The 20,602-nt window shown below is 38.7% G+C and overlaps 1 protein-coding gene across 8 annotated transcripts in view; it reads left to right on the plus strand.

Moving 5' to 3' along the window:
* The window catches only part of CFAP54 (cilia and flagella associated protein 54), a 106,751-nt gene that overhangs the window by 83,330 nt on the left and 2,819 nt on the right, over positions 1 to 20,602 (plus strand). For all 8 annotated transcript variants that reach the window (XM_053404981.1, XM_053404977.1, XM_053404980.1 and 5 more), the window contains 18 exons: positions 1,241 to 1,457; positions 2,583 to 2,674; positions 3,770 to 3,939; positions 5,328 to 5,424; positions 5,719 to 5,869; positions 6,638 to 6,795; positions 7,667 to 7,852; positions 9,453 to 9,579; positions 10,359 to 10,514; positions 10,724 to 10,832; positions 11,681 to 11,792; positions 12,984 to 13,076; positions 14,054 to 14,195; positions 15,663 to 15,845; positions 16,704 to 16,912; positions 17,239 to 17,421; positions 18,040 to 18,146; positions 18,765 to 18,918. In XM_053404981.1, the coding sequence (XP_053260956.1) occupies positions 1,241 to 1,457; positions 2,583 to 2,674; positions 3,770 to 3,939; positions 5,328 to 5,424; positions 5,719 to 5,869; positions 6,638 to 6,795; positions 7,667 to 7,852; positions 9,453 to 9,579; positions 10,359 to 10,514; positions 10,724 to 10,832; positions 11,681 to 11,792; positions 12,984 to 13,076; positions 14,054 to 14,195; positions 15,663 to 15,845; positions 16,704 to 16,912; positions 17,239 to 17,421; positions 18,040 to 18,146; positions 18,765 to 18,918 (2,646 nt within the window). The remainder of the gene's footprint in view (positions 1 to 1,240; positions 1,458 to 2,582; positions 2,675 to 3,769; positions 3,940 to 5,327; positions 5,425 to 5,718; positions 5,870 to 6,637; positions 6,796 to 7,666; positions 7,853 to 9,452; positions 9,580 to 10,358; positions 10,515 to 10,723; positions 10,833 to 11,680; positions 11,793 to 12,983; positions 13,077 to 14,053; positions 14,196 to 15,662; positions 15,846 to 16,703; positions 16,913 to 17,238; positions 17,422 to 18,039; positions 18,147 to 18,764; positions 18,919 to 20,602) is intronic.

The raw sequence follows: 20,602 nt of genomic DNA on the forward strand, positions 1-20,602 counted from the left end.
GCAATAAAGGGTGACTAGGCAAATTCATGGAGCGCAAGGTAGTATAGCTTCTAGTCGTGATGCCTATATTGCCTCTAGTAGCAATTGGCATACTTCTAAATAACAGTTGCTGGAGATCATGATTGGGAGAGTGGTGCTGTGCTTGTGGGTTTCCCAAAGACATAGTGAACAAAGAACACTGTCTTAGATAGGCCTGATCCTGCAGAGCTTTTATGCTGTAAATCTGCAATCCTAGCTCCACTTACCTGGGAGTAAGCCCCATTGAATTCAGTGGGACTTAACCTTTGAGTAGACATGGTTAGGATTGCAGCCTAAGCTGTTGAAGACAACTTATTTAGCCCAGGGAGTTGGATATATCCTGGCCAAGCTGTTTGGGAGTGAATCCTCCTTGGAATGGCATCACCACTCTCACATACCTGTGCACCTTGAATCTTTCCAGTGCTAAATGAGAGGGCATCCTAGAATCATGTACAATGTAGCAGCATGGCACAGTCAGGCTGGATTTGAAATCTGAGAAGGGGTGCTGCCTTCTTTCTGGGCATCTTTACACTCAGGCTACCTGCCAGTTTACTGCCATCTTGGTTGGTTAAGAGGATACTTCAGAGACTTCTGTATTGCTACACAAAACACTAGAGAGTACTGTCATTTTGTGTAGGTCATGAGTGCAACTTTTCATGCTGCTATCACTATGAGGTTCTGCATTTGACTCAGTGGGTTCCATGCATCTCAGAGGCTTCTGGGTTTGCATCTTTCCCCTTGTACATCGCAATGTTGCACCATATGTTGCAAGTTTCCACTGACAACTTCTGAATTGGAAGTCATACCACACCAAATTACAGTTAGGGGATTGATTATAAGATTGTTGAAGTTTAAGAATCCTCAGTATAATTCAAGAGGGAGATACCAAGTTTAGAATTTGTCAAGTAACTGGCTAAATGTCACTTTAATATTGTGGACGTTCAGTTTGTCACTAGTGCGTAGTTATGTCCCTACAGGTGAGTTACATAATTAAGAATGTTGATATCTGTATAGTACATTATAGTAGCACTACTCGCACTTCAACACTTGGGAGTCACCATAATGTAGTTTGGTTCAGTAGCAGTTGCAGTTTTGATTTGATTTTTTGTATGACTTTGTTAGGTTTAAATTTTGCTTCTGAGTAAGGTTGCCATGAAATTAAGTTTTTAAAAAAATGAAGCATGTCCGTATATTTTTATGAAATTTCCTTTTTATTTCAAAGGCATTAGAAGATGTATTTAACAGGCCTGTACATTCAGCCTGGGCTGAAGAATGTGAACCAAGAATCATGGATAACTTAATGTTAGTCAAAATGCACCTTATTATTTGCCTCTCTGCAACATTAAACTGTGTTCCTGAAAAAGTGACAAGAACAGTGTATTGTATGGACAGTGAAATCTTAAGAAAGGCAGGCAGAAACACTGACGCTTTCCAGAAAGGTACTGGCAAACAATAAAGCACGCTCTCTCTCTCTCTGAATTTTATTTTCACTCATTTAAGGTTTATAAAGCTTATAATGTTTGTGAAATGATTTTATTACCTTGCTTAGTATAATATTTCTTCTTACCAGAAAATATTTTGTTTAAAAAGTGTGTGTACTGCTAAAGTCTATAAAAGGACCTAAATGTGCTTATCTTTGGCTGGTCATAATTTTTACCATTTTAAAGTGTTTATAATTAAAGTTTCAACTTCATTTGAATTCTTCTACATGTTATTTCCTGTAATGCTGGCAGAATGTACGGGCTTTAAGCTCATACCTATAGGAATTAAGAAAAAACACCTCAGAGAGTGGTCTACTGCCTTCCCACCCAACACAACCCAGAACAAAGAGGAAAAGCAGTTTCCCTCCAGTGCTTCTGTCTTCTGCATCAGAATCCATCAGAAGTGTTCAGCGCCACTTAAAATAACCTGGGCCAGCTTATCAAGTGTTGTGATTTCTGATTCTTCCATGAAGAAGAGTGAACTGTGTGACTCTGATCACCCTTAAAATGAATAACCTTTTAGATGACATCTCCTGTCTCTGCTAGGAAGAACAAAGACTAAATTCACAAAAAAATAGGCTTGGAGCCATTTACCTCAGGGTCATAAATCTCTAGAAGTTATATTAACAAGTTCTTTGCAATACCAAAGGGAGTAGTCTCCCACCTTCCAGGGAATTGGACAAATCATATTTTAATGCTTCAGAACAAGTATCAGACACTCAACAGAGTGATATCCATTTGATAGTATTTCTGCTTCACAAATAAATATGGGATGTGGGTGGGGAACTCATTTTAGATTTGAAAGGCCTAAAATAATCCATTGGATTTCAATCCTCTTCTCCCTATTTTTTTTGAAAGTCACCAACAGTCAACCAGTAAATTACTTGGCACTAATAATAGCCCATACATTCTAGAGTTGCACAGGAGATAACGCAAAAAGAGCAACTCACAGGCGAGCACCCGGCTGCTTTCTGTGCTACTTTGTTTTGTTTAATTGCCTCAAATTTTGTTATTTGTTATTATATAAAATTAAATTTTGTTTAATTGCCTCAAATTTGACAGTGTATTTTATTCTTTGCAAAGGTTTTGTGCCTGGACCCGAAAAGCGAGACAGACGTTTTATGATTTTGGAACTTGAAAAGAACAAAGATATCTTAAATATGGCTGTGCTAAAGGTAACAGTGTTGTTTTAAATGTGAACATACATATCCATAATTGCACTGCTCAGGAGCAAATTTACACATATTTTGGCCAGTGCTCCAGTTTCTCAGTTGGTGGGCATGGCATAAGATTTCTGTGCATGTTACGTGAACTGGTATTTGGTGGTGCTTTCCTTGGGAGGGGTCCTGGGTGTTGGTTCTGGCTGCTCCTGCAGCTTTGGAGCTGCCTGGCTAGTCAGTTGCCTGCCAGTCATGTCCTGGCCCCTAAATGTGGGCTAGTTCTGAGGTAAGGGTATATGTTAGAGCTTTAGGCAGAGAGGTGTTGGCCCTGTGCGAGAAATTCAAGCCATGCCTTCAAAGAAGGAATTGGGAACACACTCTTAAGTGTGCTCCTGATTTTTTGCAGCCGAATGTTGGCACTTTTAGAATTGGGTTCCTTTTTCTGTCACTCTGTAGTGTGACAGGAAAAGGTGCCAAATTAAAAAACAAACTAACAATGAGTTTGGGCTGCAGAGAAAGAATCAGGAACACACTTAGCAACACCGCTCATCCTCTGGTCGAATTCAGTTCCTCTCCTCTGCTATAGCCCCTCAGCTGGCAGATCTTCAGTATACTCTGAATTAATGTAGATCAAGGCTGAAATATATTTTTATTTCATTCCACTTCTTCAAGACAAAGTCCCATATAAAACCACAACCAAAACTGGCTCCCGGGCAGTGGACTGGGAGCTGGTGACTAGAACTTAATATCTGATGATAGATCTCATGCATTTTTGTGATGTGTATCCAATTATAACCTACTAAAGATAAAATACAAAGTAAGAAAAAATTATTTACTCCGTGTCTGTCAGCATTGGCTACTGTGGCCTACAAATGTGTGCAAAGTATAGGACAATTGTGTTTAAAGAATCAAATGTATAACTAGTCGGTACAACTGTTTATAATATTCAAGCATTTTAATGAATGTCTAGGATTCAAATATATATCCTAAATGTTGTATCATAAGCATTCCAAGATTGTGGATTCCAGTGTAGAGTAGGCAGTAAGATTTTTCACGAACTTCTTATTAGTTCTTTGTAAACTGTTCAGTAATGGTGATTTATTATTTTAGGGGATTTTATTGGCAGAAGCTGAAGAAAGGATTAATTCAGTTCTTGAAATCATACAAAATAAATATGGCACATTGCTTTATGAGTGTTCAGCTTCAGAATTGGAGACTGTCATTGAAGCTAAACTTCAGCTTGCAGCTATTGCTCAGCAAAGACTTCAAACAGCATTCAGGTAAAAAAAAAATCCAGTTTTCAGCAGCACATTTGTTATTTCCACTTCATTTTTTAAAAAATTCTAGTGGAAAAACAGTGTCCTTATGTTAACATTTATTTGGACTTTTTTTGGACTACTGCAACACGCTCTACGTGGGGCTACCTTTGAAGGTGACCCGGAAACTGCAATTAATCCAGAATGCGGCAGCTAGACTGGTGACTGGGAGTGGCCGCCGGGACCACATAACACCGGTTCTGAGAGATCTGCATTGGCTCCCAGTACGTTTCCGAGCACGATTCAAAGTGTTGGTGCTGACCTTTAAAGCCCTAAACGGCCTCGGTCCTGTATACCTGAAGGAGCGTCTCCACCCCCATCGTTCAGCCCGGACACTGAGATCCAGCGCCGAGGGCCTTCTGGCGGTTCCCTCGTTGCGAGAAGTGAGGCTACAGGGAACCAGACAGAGGGCCTTCTCGGTAGTGGCGCCCGCCCTGTGGAACGCCCTCCCATCAGATGTCAAAGAGATAAATAATTACCTGACATTCAGAAGACATCTTAAGGCAGCCCTGTTCAGGGAAGTTTTTAATATGTAACGCTGTACTGTTTTTAACACTGATTGGGAGCCGCCCAGAGTGGCTGGGGAAACTCAGCCAGATGGGTGGGGTATAAATAATAAATTATTATTATTATTATATATTATTATTATTTATTTTTAAGAAAAGCTGACTTTATCCAAAATGGGACTGTGGTCTGGAAATGCTGGCTTTCAAGAAAAGTTGAGACCATTGGCCCACACACATACTGTGCTGGTTATAATCTGTGCTGATAAGTGGGCAGTTTGGTATCCATGTGGCTCTCTAATGGCTGGGTGGAGAAGGTGTGGATTCAGGAGGTGACAAGATGCTGCCACACAGTCACATTGAGTTAAAGCATTACTGACCTAGGTGTTGGTACTGTCATGGTCCAGGAGCCAGAAGACATCTCCAGAATACGTTCCAGTCATGACAAAAAAGTACACTATATGACTATGCCCTAGAACAGTTGGTAATGGAACTGACCTGAGGGGCAATGATCCTGCACTTAATCTACAGTAGCACTCAGGATCTGGTGATGATAAACCAATTGTTGATGTACTTATTGTGAACAGTGACCAAAATGCTATCAAATTCAACTTTTAAAATTTATTTTATTAAATTTCTCTCAGCCTTCCCCCTAAAGAACCCAGGGTGGCAAACAACAAAGTAGCAAAATGTTAGCTATTTCTGTTAAAAACTCCTGTGGTTTATACTATGTTTTCCCATGAATACAAACTAAATTGATGGCAGCTGATATGGGTACCAGAACTATTGCTTTAAAATAGAAAATACTTAAACTTCTTAAATGTTTAATGATATGTTTGCTTATCACAGTGCTGCTTTGGCCTTTTCTGCAATAAAACTTCTTCAAGATGCAACAATTTTCAAGAAATCACTTGATTCAATTAAAAAACCAGAGAGAAAAATAGAGGTATGTGTCAAAATATCTTGACAAGTTTATGATGATAAATCACACAGAGCTAAAAAAATTAAAGTGCCTTAAAGTTATAGCCAACTCTGGAAAGCATATGTGATCCTTTTAGATTAATACATGTCTATTGTGTATTGCAACCCACTTAAGTAGAAGCAGATCAATTGTTTTCATAAATAACTCAATATATGTACTAGATTACTTTACATTTTTCTGTACGTTAATGATAAATTATTCTACAACAAAATAATTGAGCAATACACCCAGTTAGTTTATTTTCCCCATGTCTTTTAGATAAATGGTGACATAATTTATGTTGAAGATTCCAATCTGCTTCACAATGTAACAGCACGAAAACATATGAATATACATATATGGCTGAGATGTCGTTTGGCATTAGTGACTGCAATGACAGCACAGGCACGAGGCATTGAAACTATGAAAGGTAGTATTTCACCTTAAAGCTACTGTTAATTTGTTGGGGTGTTGGGTGTATATTCTGTGGAAGCTCAGTCAAGTGGTTCAGCTAACCACTGAAAAGAGAATCTCTTCACAAATTCTTCACTCGAATCTACAGTTCCACCAGATAGCCTTCAACAATTTCTGCAATCTCCTATGGCAACCCACTTAGCATGCTGTAACCTGAGCCCTTTTATACACAGTTACTTTCCAAATCTGCCCAGTAACACAGATAAGAAAGTCACAGGATGCCTGCAGCTGCATTCTGCGGAATGAATCGTCTTCTGACTCATGGAGAATTAACTACATTCCTTAACATAATTCACCAAGATGTTTTGTCCTACTTGCTCTAACACTTTTACTATGATTATTACATCGTTCAAAAAGGTTCTTCCTACTTAGGTAGCACTCAACTCCAGCTGTATCTTGCAAGCACTGTATATAAAGCTGCATTACTAAAAGCAGATGTGGCCTTCCTTTTAGTACATTCATGGTTAGGAAATCAGGCAGCACTACATCTGCGCTAAATCACTATGGTGAAGATAATGCAATGCTCACAGGATCTTGATCATGTTTGTTGATATCTTTGATTAAAAAAAAATAGATGCTAATATGCATGCTTGAAATGTTATATTATTAACATATTAAATGTTCCATTATCATTTGTTAATATTACGATAATTGAAAATTGTATGTGCTGCTGTTGGGGGAAATAATGTGTGTACTGATGGAGGTGCATTTCTGCTTATTTGAGAAAATGAATTGAAGGAGTGCTCAAGTCTGATTGGTGAGGTACAAATGGAAGCGGAGGAATTCAATGATGTTGAGACACTTGCCGAAATTACAATGCAAGCTGTTATGCTTGGCCTGCAAGAAGGAAAACCAGTCGCTGACATTAAGTGTTGTTTACAGGTTTGGACTCAAAACTGATTTGTGAACTCTTTCCCAGTAAAACTGGTGTAAAAAACATTAATTCTGACACAGTTCTTGGATTTATTTTAGCTAAGTGTCTTAATATAAAGTGTGGTGTCCAACTAATTGTTATTCAGAATAGACCCATTGAAAGTAATAAATATTACTAAGTTAGATCCATAGAATTTTTTATTTTATTTTTTGCATTTTTCCATTCCATACATTTTTTTCCTTTGCTGTGTCATTCTAGTTTTTCTTACCACCTCTTTTAAACATCTAGTACAACATCTAATAGGGACATGGGTGGCATTGTGGGTTAATCCACAGAGCCTAGGGCTTGCCGATCAGAAGGTTGGCGGTTTGAATCCCTGCGACGGGGTGAGCTCCCGTTGCCCGGTCCCTGGTCCTGCCAACCTAGCAGTTCGAAAGCACGTCAAAGTGCAAGTAGATAAATAGGTACCGCTCTGGCGGGAAGGTAAACGTCGTTTCCGTGCGCTGCTCTGGTTCACCAGAAGTGGCTTAGTCATGCTGGCCACATGACCCAGAAGCTGTACGCCGGCTCCCTCGGCCAATAAAGCGAGATGAGCGCCGCAACCCCAGAGTCGGCTACGACTGGACCTAATGGTCAGGGGTCCCTTTACCTTTTACAACATCTAATAGAATAGTAGGTACCTATTACAACCATAGAACATCTCTAGTCATGTCCCATCATATGAAGATTTCCCAGCTTGCCTTTCCTTGACATCCTAGATTTTCATTTAATTTTGCTGCATCTCCTTGGTTTGTGTTTCCTCTGCCTTTGGAGAAACATTTGAGAAACACTCTGCTAGACTGTAACTGCACATGAATGTATTCTGTTATGTTTTTATAGAATGTAATCAGGTTACTTGAAGAAAAGACTCTGATTTCTCCACCAGCTTCTTTAACACTAGTGCAGAGTATGCTTCTGCTGACTGACATAATGAAAACACAAGCAGGAGAGGATTCAGATAATCAGACGTCTAAAACTGATCAAATGGATGTATTAATTATGGCACACACAATTGTTGTCCAACAGGTGAGTGCATTCTGATGATTTAATGCTAGTTTAAATTTGTCATAGAGTTTACTGTCTTCTTATGGTGTAAAGGTATACACAAGTTTATGCAATATGGAAAGACCATGCTGAAGTTCTAGGGGTAAATCAACAACTCCAGCTGTGTTTAGTGCCACACTATGTGTGATATTAAATGTGAGGTGGGTGTTGGTTACTCAGTGGGATCAGAGGGAATTTAACTCTCAGTGTGAGAGGGAATTTCTTTCTTCCCTTGCTATAGTTCTGAGGAAAATCCCAATGAAGGATTTCCTCTTTCCCAATGAAAATATTAGATTCATTAGGATGACAGCAGGTGAAAAATGAATCAAATTTCTACACAATGCATGCACATTAGATACAAGATGCATTTAGTGTCAGGTGTAGCTTGGCTCTTAAAATGTGATCATGTAGGAAGCAATGTCAAATGCCGTGGGGCAAAGAATGGAGTCAATTTTGACTCGGCTCCCTGGGATTTAATAGGCTCAGTTTAGATGAGAGAAGGCTACTATTGGTATGAATCCAACATTTTTGGATCCCAGCTGTTCCCTTCAGAATGCAGGCTTGCAGTCATTGCTCATCAGCTGATAGGCAGTGTGTTCAAGCCTGTTGGATTGGCTATGTCACTGAGCTTCCTGTCAACTGATTGGTGGTGACATCAAGCTTGCTGATCAGCAACACTTCAAAGCACCAGCCAGGACTCTTTGCAAGCCCTGTGAGGTCCCAACAATCTTCATTTCACATCATTGTCCAGTTTGTCGCATAGGATTCTCCACCCTGACTTAAATCCATATTCCTTTAATACCTTGCAATGAACTGTCATAGACTGGCTGGATGCCGAAGAGTAGTGGGGGCGCCAGCTGTGGAATCCCCAAGGGAAGAAGACTCAGAGCCAGGAGACTGGTGGTGGGATGGCAATGAGTGGTCAGAGGGGGAAGAGGGAGCAGACTGGGAGGAGGAGGTGTCGGAAGCTGAAGAGGTAACAGGGTTTAGAGAGCAGGAAGGGTCTGTGGCAGAGAGCAGTCCAGAATCAGAGGCAGAAGTGGGGGCTGGAGAGGAGGGGGGCCAGGAGGCAGAGATGAGGCAGGCTGCTGAAGAAGCCAGGGGTCTCCCTCTCCTGGTGCAACCAGCTCCCCTCCCACCTGGTCTCCCATAACCAGAAGAAGTATGAAGAGGGTGGAGCAAAGAAAGGCAAGATGATGAAGTCACAGATTGCTTGGGAAGAACCTGGTGGAGGAGGAGACTTAGGGAACTGTGGGAAGGTGAAGACCTTCAGTCCTCACAACTGCCTATTTGGGGCAAGATCTACTGGGTAGAGTTGCTGTGCTCACTAGGCCTGGCCTCCTGAGCTGTCTTTTTCTTTGAATAAAGAGTTAACTTCTCTGATGCTATGTGAGTTACTGCTGACCTGCTCCCGACACCCATTCCTGACATGAATGGAGCATTTGCTCCAGCAGCACAATCCTTAATAACTCTGAAATCTCTGAATGCAAAAGACCTAATAATAGTGACAATTGAAGGGATCTGTTTGTATAAGAGTAATGGGAGTAGCAAATTTTCATTACTAAATCACACTTTTCAACAGTTATATATTTTGGGGCAATTACTTGAAAAACCTACAGCTGATCCTACACTGACAACTCTACTGGAGCCTTTGAAAAACATATATCTGCCACATATCAGATTACTGGCAAAAGTCAAACTGAGAATTGGTAAGGAAATTTAAGTGTCCTACAAAACATTTTATTATTTATAAAGCACATCTGATAGCCAGGTACTATAATATATTTCAGTTCTGTTACTTGCAACTTTAAATACATAAATATTTTTTGCTGGAATCTGCAATGGAAAGATACTAAAAATAGAAATTGTAAAGGAACAGTTTAAACTATAGTTATTGTTGGCTATACTCAAATAATGAGACTAGGTTAGGAATATATACAGTTCTGTTTTCGTTGGCTGTCACAATTTAGTCTAGGACAGGCTTCCTCAACCTTGGCCCTCCAGATGTTTCTTGGCCTACAAATCCCATGATCCCTAGCTAGCAGGACCAGTGGTCAGGGATCTTGGGAATTGTAGTCTCAAAACATCTGGAAGGCCAAGGTTGAGGAAGCCTGGTCTAGGATGTCTAGGATTACTGCTCTTCAAATGAGAAATTGTAGTAAGGTTTATTGGTTTGTTGTCATCTAGGTATTGCACTTACTATAACTTGCCTTTTTCAGCTGCCTTGCATATGCTCACATATAGAACTATAAATATATCTGCAGTCAATTTAGTGCTAATCATGTGAGATATCTCAAAACATTGAGATATATAGTGACATTCACAGCATGTTTAATTTTGTTGTCAGCTACTCGGACATAATTTTTTGGCTCTTAATTTTTTTAAAAAAAGAAAAGGGAATGTATTTTATTTTTCACAGTATTTGATTTTTGTTCTTCATTGGGTAACTCTTGCAAGTATTTCTTGATTTCTGTTTCTTGATTTCTAGCACATACATTGACTCTAGAATTATCTTGCATGTCTAAACCACAATCTGAGTTCCAGTGGGTAAAAGCCCTCCGGCATACAGAAACAGCACTGGACCTATGTGCTGCTTCAGTGAGACGAGAGTTTGATCTGGAAGCAGAACTTCTTTTTCGGAAAGGTAATATGCAGCTCATATCCCCACAGTATTCCCATGCCTGTGTTGTGTACATTGTACATAGGGGGCATTATATTGTTCTTTTTTTAAAGAAAAAAAACAGACCCCCCCCCCGATATCTTCATATGCCGCCTGGTTGCAAAACATTGCTATTGAGCATTTTCTGCATTAGCTTGTCAGATTAATTTGTGTGTCTCTTTTTTTCTATTTAGGGAAGATAGAACGACAAATTGATTGTATGGGTGTTAATAAATCAACAGTAGCTGTTGAGAGTTTGCTGGATGCCATAAAGTTAAGTCTTGGTAGTTACCAAAATTTTGGGTAAGCAGCTGTTCAAATTCTTTTACCTGTGTGTTTTGAATTGGTGTTTTTATTGTCCTTTTCTAGTAAAATAAAGGCTAACAGATATCCTGCCCCCCTTACTTAGAAGCCAGGCCTCTTATTTATTTTACAAAATTTATATACCACTTGATTGTAGGAAAAAACCCTCGAAGTGGTTTCAGTACTTACCCCAAGTAAGGATGCTAGGACGGATGCCCTTTTTCTACAGTGCAACTTGTAAATTGTGTTCTGATCCACCAGCTCTGATGCACATCTGGAGCCCTTGTGTGCGTTGCTGAGCTGTGGTCTCAGAGAGGCGTTTTTTTAAAAAAAATTGTTGGTTAATGATCTGAATGTTTGGATTTCCCACCAAAAACACAGACAGTTTCCCAACATAGCATGAGTACATCTTGAAGTGCTCTGCATGCTATGTGCAAATCCTAAGGAAGGTTTATTCATGAACTGAATGGAATGTAAGGTTTCTTGGATGTAAGGCTTAAAGTGGATTCATGCATCACAGGTGTGCATGTTTGTTTGTTTGTTTGTGTCATCCATGTGCCACTGTCCTCATCCAAGAGGCAGTCCTCACTTGCCCTCCATTTAATTTGGATTTTCCTAATCCACTGATAATACGGTAAAGGGGGAAAAGTCCAATTTAAGATTGCATTTAGTGTAGTGTGGATACATTGAAGTGCATTGTGTGGGTGTTTTCCCTGCATTGTGGTGACATGCAAAATGTCATGCTTCCATCTGCTTGTTGCCAGAGCACAAACTAGCCACTTTGTTTCTATAACGATTTGTGTAAAGTTATGTTACAAGCTTTGTGGGCTTGTTTGTTTGCTTTGCAGATTGATTAGAAAATCATACATGGAGGTAGCATTGCTATATTTTTATTTAATTACAAACAAGGAGGAATCTCCAACTTCTGGTTCACTGAAGGGAAGAACATTTAAACCAAGGGTATGTGCCATTTGTCTTCGACTAAAGGCATGTGCATACAGTAGCTTTAGTTCACACAAAAATGCCTGAACGTGGCCACTGACAGCGCTTTAACCATATCAAAGTAAGTCCTATTGAATTTAATGAGGCTTGTTCCCAGGTAAGTGGGGATAGATCAAGCTTTTTCTTTTGCATGAATTTGTCAAACATTTATTCCCAATGAACTATGACAGCTATGTTGACCCCTGCAATCTCTTGCTTGTCTTGTGGAGTTTAGCAATCAGATCTATTGAATCACTACATCCAAACCCCAATGAAGTACTTTTGTAGCTATACTAGTCCTTTATTATAACAACTGTTTCTTAATTGTGGTAAAAAACAGTCTCAAAAACAATGAAAGACTGTTTAAATTCCTGAACACTGAAGGACCTCTCCTGTTTTGGACCCCCAGTAATTTTCCATGAATTAAGCAACTAAGTCAAATGTTTCAGCTTTGATTCTCTGTAGCTATGCACAGAATTTAGAAGTGTTGCAGTTTTATCATATGGGAACAACAACCTTTGTTTTTTATCTTCATTCATTTTAGCCTTCTTGTTGTCATGTTTTTCTGAACAAAGAAACTGATACTGTCTTCTTTGAGCATATATCACTCCTATCTCCCCTTTTTTCTCACTGTCACCACAAAAGAAATAACTGGATTATAAAGTACTGTAATACTTCTATTCTTCAGGTGCACGTGTTTAGACCTGGCATGCCATTTACTTTACCTGCTTGTCTTTTTTTAATGCACAAATTTTAAGGGGCCAAGGGTATTAGAGGAAATGCCAGGAGGTGTAGCTTTTCATGCAAACAGAAATTCCCTCTTCTTCACAATTATTAATGATGCAGGAGTTCTGTCCTCTTTTGCATGTAGCTGCTGTACCAAGTTTATACCTCCAAAACAAGCCATCAGAATAGCTATTTCATTCAAGATAGATTGCAGTGTAAGATCTTATATCCACTTGCCAGGGAGTAATTCTCATTGCACTCATTGGGGTTTACTTTGGAGTCAACATGCATAGGACAGCACCATAAAGAAATAAGAATATTTTTTTCTTCATGACGTTCCAGAAGTTTTTACAGTATATTGTGTTGTTTAAAAATGCTTTCCCATAATATATTGATTTCCCTCCCCCCCACCCCCCCCTAAATTTGAACTTGTGTTAAATTTAGGCTGTCAGCAGACATCGTGTTAGTTCGGAGGAAATTACAGCCCTGGAAATGTACAGGGTGCAGGCCTGGATTGCAATACGAGCTGCTGCACAGGTTTGGGGCTTATTTCTGTAATCTTACTTATATTTCTTTAATAATTATTAATTTGACCTCCTGCAGAGAAAAAACCAAACATTCTACAGTTTACATTATAGGAAGGAAGAACGATAGGGTGATGATGGCAACACTTAACAATTTTCAGTGTAATCCTCCGTTCTTTCAATATTAGTTAATATCTTTTGTATTTTTGGGAAATGGCAAAAACTTGAGCAAGAGCAACAATTAATTTCAGTAATATGACCATTAATGCTGATTTCAAATTGTAATTATAAATGAGTGAGGGGACTTCAATTTTTAAGTATCTCATGGCTTCTTGGGAGGGGGGATAAATGTGACTGAGTTCAGTTTAAAGGTGGATCTCCTTAACTCATAGTGATTCCCCAAAATTTGCCCTCTTCTGAATTTGGAAATGCAGTTCACCAGCCAAGCAATGAGTAGCAAAATGCACATACTAAGGTAAAGTGCATATCAAAATCAATTTATTCATGAAAATAACAGGGAACCCAGAAGCAGTTATTTCCCATACCTAGAATGCCATAAGACTCTGGCAGTAATGGAAATAGTCGTTAGCAGATTAATACACTGTATGGGCCTAGATTGAGAGGTTTTATTCTCGTGCAAATGCACCTAGGAGGTTAAAGGCAGTAAAGAAGGAACAAAATTACCCTACAGTTGCATTGCTTGCTTTTGGTTAAGTGCCTTATATGTATGCACGCCTGTCTGTCATGTAGTTAGGCACCTGTGTGATGTAGGTCGATATGTCTTGATTCGAAATTGCTTGTATAATAATTAAATTATCAGTGACAGTGATATAGCATAAGTCAAAATAACATAGAACATTTCTACAGCCATTTATATTATATATTATATATATTGTGTATTTGCTTTTACTGCTAATTTTCTGATTTACAGTTTTAAAGCTAGTACATATTACAATGAGTTAAATCTGATCAAATACATCTTGATTCTAGGTCAGTGAAGCTATTCTGACTTCACAGCAATTAATTGGAAAGAAACCTGTTAAATTGTATCACATGAGACAGAGAGCTCAAGAAAACATGCCGGAATTTGCTCTGCTGGACCTCAGTTCTTCCTACAAGGACTTTTTGTCTGGTATTTGTCTGTTAGCCTTGTGTTATTCTACAGAATGTATGTTATTGAGTGACTGAAAAAAGCCATACAAAGATGGCAAATTTGGCAGGTGTATTTTTAAAATATCTACTTTCACATATACCACAAGAACAGCACCTGCACAAAAAGGGATCACCATACTCCATAAGACATTAAGTACGAGTTATCATACAAAAGTGAGGTACAAATGCCAAAATAAATAGCAGAACTGTTTTTCTCTCTCCCTGTAGATGAGCACACAGACATCACACCAGGCTGCTGCAAAATGTCTCTCCAACCTGCTCCCTCTGTTCAATCAGGGACCAAGCAGAGGAGGCAGGCTGGATAGTAATATGGGAGACAGTGTCCCAGAACGGGCAGGTGTGTTTCCTGTGTGCATGCTATGTGGCAACATGGTACTGTTAAGCCAAGCGATAGTCAATAAACTCACCACCCGTATCTCAGGTTGTGAGGTATAGAGTACTATGTGGCAGTGAAGTGTCAAGGTGTGTAATGTGTAAACCAGTGCCTAGCTAAAGATAGTATGCACCAGATACTGCTGAGTGCTTTTGAGCCTCTTTTGGCACAGCATCCTGTGCCCTAATCTGTGATTGATGAATTCATAAATTAGCGCCTTTTAGCTCTATTTCTGGTTTCTGCTGCAGTTAGGAGGAATAAAACAATCACAGTATAGGGGTTGAAATGAACACACAGCTGAGTAGAGTTTGACACAGAGAGAGCATGATCAAACAAGTGTCTGTTCCAAGACATATGCAGAGTGGATTAAAGTAATCATCTGAAACATAGATTACCAAATCACTTATTACAAGGGAAAGCAAAAAGTTCTCAGGGTCATTAGCCAATGGAAGAAAATTAATTAGGGGTTTCATTATGTTTTGATGCATTCCTACAGGTAATAAACTGGCCCGTACAAATCCCTCATTGGTTTAGGAGTGCTATTACATTGCACACTGTAGTAATTAATGGATCATCAAACTTCAGAAAAGATCTAAAGTACAATGGGTAGATAATATAAATAAAACAAAGCAAATGAGAAATTTTCCAATTTTCAACTGGTTTAAAATATGGGGTTGTTATAAGAGGCTACTAAGACCAAATATTTCACCACTTAAAATTGGTATTTGACTTTGAAATTGATATTGATCATGGTGTTAAAATGTGAAGGGAAACCAGACTCCCCCATATATCTTTGTATTGAAGTATTTAGAGGATCTTTTGTTCCATGCACACTGATTGCACTGTTATTAATTAATTAAGTAATAATCAACAATAAACCCACAATAACTAGAAATGTCTTGATGGGGCTCCATTGTCTTACAGTTGGATTCAATTTATTTTATGCTAAACTGTGTACAATGTGGAACTTAAAAAACAGCAACTAATTGATGTCAGGTTTTTTGTGTATATTATTGAGAGCTGGAATTGTGTAACATGTATTTTGCTTTCCAGAAGGATATGACGTTTGCTACAAAGTTCCCGTGATGACTTTGCTACATGAAGATAAAGCAGAAAGTGATGGAGCTGAAAGCGCTCCTCTTGAAGACGTTCAGTGCAAATTGAAGATACCCTGGGTCCATGTAATTCGCTACAATACTTACTTAACCAGACACTTGAACTTGAGCCCCATGCTTGGTAGGAAGTATTTCTTTTTAGGAAGACTATTGTCTTAGTGTGCTGTGCACAGACAACTGTTTTTCTGGAATTATTTCCGTATTGCTTTTATCATAGTATTTTTTTTTAAAAAAAACATTTTATTGAAAATTTTCAGTGGAGTAATAAAGTGAAAGAAAAAGACACTTACAATACAATGCAATATGTAGCTATATAAGTAATGCTATTATTCCAATGAGTATACAATTGCTTTTACCTTAGTATTGACTATCACCCTACATCTGTGTCTTGAATATTATTCAGTATAATGGTGGGAGGGGCATCTCGGTCTACCCCTGATGTAGACACTACTGAACTAGGTGGACCAATGGTCTCAATCAGGGTAAGGCAGCTTCTTATGTTCCTATAAGAAAAAGTAGGCCTTGGTCCCACCCCAAACATGAGTATTCTTAAAATGCCTGGAGTGTGGAACAGTTCCCTGATTAAAGGTCCCAGAAAGCCTGGTGTCTAGCCTGCCAGTAACCATATTAATTTTGTAACAGATCTATATGACAAACTTGTTCACTGGAGTTAGTTAATACGAACTAGTGATATCTGAAATGGCCTGGTTCAGAAAACAAGAAATGGTAGTAGCGGTGGTGGTTGCTGCATATAACAGTATGGATTTTTGAGACATACAGAAACGAACAATGGCTTGCTTGTTTGACATCATTTGGTCCACAGCTTAAGAAAGAAAATGATGCAGAGTGGAGAAATGATTATTGCAGAGAGATAAAAATGATACTACAAATAAGATCATGATTCGTTTGTTTAGTGTTTATAATGTGTGCGTATTATGAATTGGAGTAGAAATAGTCATGAATTATCTTCTCGTCACAGCTGTTCCAAAAGCAGGTGCGGGCTTATTTGCTAAAGAAGATGTGCTGTTCACTTCAGTGTTTGACACAACAGTTACCCTGCGCTTAGCAGAATTGCATTCATTCTTAAAAATCTATCTGCTTATATATTCTGGCTGCTGCCTTCAAGAACCTCCGAAACAGCTATATGGTTTTGAAAAACCTTGCTATAGTATGACTGTGCTTGGAAAGGTAATTTGTTAATAGTACTTAAAAATATTTTTAAGCATTTACTTTCTTTATTTATGACCCCTTCCTACAAAATATTAAAGGCGTCTTACAATCAAAATAATACAGAATAATAAAAATGATGAGTGATTTACCAACATTGGTGATACTCAGAAAAGGCCCATTCCTTTACCTGCCATAAGGAAAGCTCTTCAGAAATCAGACATATTGTGGAATTTTTGCTTGGCTTCTTCTGAGTAAACAAATGTGTATGGTTTTTCAAATAAGTTTTATATTGGGGGGGGGAACTTGAACAAAGATAAACTTATGCTTAATTATTATAATTTTAGTCACTCTCAGGAGCACTGTTACCAAAAAGACAAACATCATGGAAATTACCTGCCAGCCTTGCTTGTAGCTCTGAGATGGACATTCATTCAGACAACAAGGCAACCAGTACTCCCATCAGGGAACTCTGTGTGCAGTGGTACCTTCCATCTTTGGAAAGGTCATTAAAAGAAGGGGAAACTATGGTAAGATTACAAAATTGGTGCTCTCTTTGAACATAAAGCATGAACTCCTTACATGGAGTAAAGGAAGGCTGTGGGTTGTGCTTGATGCTGCATTCCTTTATAATTAAATCAAACACTGATTTAGAATAAAAATACAAAAAAAGCTAAACCAATTTAAGTAAATGTGGGATTCTTTAATTTATCTCATTCCCTTGGTTAAGGATTGGTCTCCTGCTGAATTAGTTATATAGTAAACCCAACACAAGAAAATACTTCTAGCAGACTGTTAAAGTAAATCAAACTGTTCACACTCTCACAAGGATCCAAAGGCCTATGTAGAAAGGTGTGTCTTAAGCAACCTACAGAACTAAAGTAGAGAAGATGTTTGATGCAGGGGGCTTCATAAGTTAGATAAGATTTTCTACATTCTGTTATTCAGCCAGAAGTATAGCAAAGCAATCTGCTGGGTGGAGAATTAGGTACCAATTCTACAAATACATTTTCTTTAGTTTTTAGCTTACAAACATATAGTGTGTCCATCTATGGACTAAATGGCATTTCTACAAGGATAATAAACATCTAATTGAGGTGTTATTTCTATACCTATTTCTATTATATATCTTTCCTTCCTTTGTGTAGGTTTTGTTTGTCTATGCTTATAATACAAAAGCAGTCAAAATTACCAACATCAAGTCTTTCAATTCAGCCAATGTGTACTGTGGTTATTTGTGGATCCCACTGAACAGGTAACTTAATGTATTAATTTTGCTTCATGTTATATTGTTTGTGAAAGAACATGTTTTTGTGCATGCTCTGGGTAGTTTGTGTTAAAATATTGCCTTCCACTTATTCTCCTCCAAAACCTTCCCCTTCCTCTTTCATTCTCCTTCTGAGAAGTTCAGTGAGCAAGAGGCCCAGTCCATGCGTTCTGGATTGTTTGTCACCATCTCTCTCTCTCCCCCCCCCCATTTCTGTCAACCAGTGCCGTACAAGAACACTGCTATAATTATGCATAAAGGGAAGCAAAGAAAACCATCTTAGTAAAGAATTTATTTTTATTACCCAAGGAAGTATATTTTACTTTGTATGTATACAGTACAGTGGTACCTCGGGTTACAGACGCTTCAGGTTTCAGACTCTGCTAACCCAGAAATAGTACCTCGGGTTAAGAACTTTGCTTCAGGATGAGAACAGAAATCATGCGGCGGCGGCAGCGGGAGGCCCCATTAGCTAAAGTGGTACCTCAGGTTAAGAACAGTTTCAGGTTAAGAATGGACCTCCAGAACGAATTAAGTTCTTAACCCGAGGTACCACTGTATTGATAGTGCAATTGTATTGTGTTAACATTTTTTTCTTTTTTTTAGTGTTATTGCTGTACGTGAAAAGCTGTCTGATCTTAAACTACAAATTGAAATGTTAATGCAAACAGTGAAGACTTCTCAATTAGAAAGTAAAACAGAGAGACATTCAAGTTCAGCGAAAACCGTGGCAAAGGTGCCACTTGATGAAAAAACCAGGGTATATAAAAATTGATAATTCAGGAAGCACTCCTACAACAATCAATGTGTGGCATTTATTTGTATTTTGTGATGCTGTGAAGTTATGAAGAGTAACTGCACATGGCAATTGCAATAACTTCCATTCACTACAAGGCAGAATTAACCTTTCCTACCATACATTTTAACCATCTTCCATTTGCTTCTTCCTTTCCTGTAGGGGAATTGCTAAAACATATAATACAGGCAATATGCTACGTTTCCAAATTCCCCCATACTTGGGAGTAACCCTGATGTGAGCACTATGTTTTAAGAGACCATTATGACTAAACAACAACAATTCTTTCTGACAAAGGCAGCTAAACTAATGATTGTTAGAAAGCAACGTAGTTGCTGAAAACTACTTCAAAAGAGGTTGCTCCTAAGATGCTTGCCCTATTCAGAGTAAAATTACATGTAACATTAAAGGCATGCCTGCCTCACATGCTTTGGATCTGTCTGCTCCCTGATCTGGATAAGAACTGTGATGTGGGGAGGGGACATTCTGACTGTCTTCCAGAGGGCATTCCACATCCTTTGGGATGGTGCCTCCTACTGGAACTTCTACTCATTTTCTTATCCAATGGATCCTTATTTCATTAGAAGCCTTTGGTGATATATTTTAAGCACATGGTTTCCACCAGCGAATCCTAGGAACTGTAGTTAAGGATGCTGGGAACTGTAGCTCTGTGGGCGCTTTGAAAAGCCAAGCATACAGTGCCTACCAGATCACTCCTGTCTGCATGCTGCTTGTGTTGAAATGGTAAAAGAACACTTAAAAGGTTAGTGAGGCAGAACTTACCTTTGCAGAATGCTAATTCTCTAGACATTATTGGGATAGCACCTCCCACTGGAACTCATAGGCAGAGCCAAACAATCTGCCATTGTCAGATCAGTTCCTGGTGCAACTAGACTTCTCCACGACCCTTTCCCTCTGCAGGAGCTTATGGGAAATGGTTTTTAATTTTTTTGTCAGCCATAATTCTTAGACTTTTTGTTAGCAAAACCATATTCAGGTTTGTTTTTAAAAAATCAAGAGAGACAAGTCTAGAAATTTCCTTGTGATCTGTTTGCGATAACATCAGTGGAGTGAAGTGTTGCCAGTACAGTTGCTGCATGATGAATGCCAAGGAAAAAGTAGACATTTATTTTCAAAGTAGGAGACATTTATCATGTGACACTTTTTCTTCAATATCTATTTTAATAAATGATTAATGATGCGTGTGGTGGCATTTTACCTGATGGATATTGTGACAGCACAGACAACAAGTCACTGCTTTCATTATTGAAAAGCTATTTTTTGAGTAGCTTGGATAACAAATATTTCAACCAATCATATAGTGTAGTAGGTCTAAATGGCAGATAGCACTGCTTTTAAAGGACCATTTTGATTTTTTATGGAGCGTCACACATATTTTCACCCATAACTAAATAATCCTCGTACTGTATCTGAATAGGATGCACTAAGAATTTGGCTAGTGATTTGACACTGAAGCAGTGTAACCATAGGGCTCTTCAGACTGTGTTTCAGTCAACTATGTCCATGCAAATATTTGGGACTGAGTTGCCAGATTGTATGTACAATCCTTTAAATACAAGTTGATGATTCCACAGCAACATTTAGATTTCACAGTCTAACTTGCATTTTGCCATAATTTGGATCTGGC

This window comes from Podarcis raffonei, chromosome 10 (assembly GCF_027172205.1).
Source record: "Podarcis raffonei isolate rPodRaf1 chromosome 10, rPodRaf1.pri, whole genome shotgun sequence".
Lineage (NCBI taxonomy): Eukaryota > Metazoa > Chordata > Lepidosauria > Squamata > Lacertidae > Podarcis > Podarcis raffonei.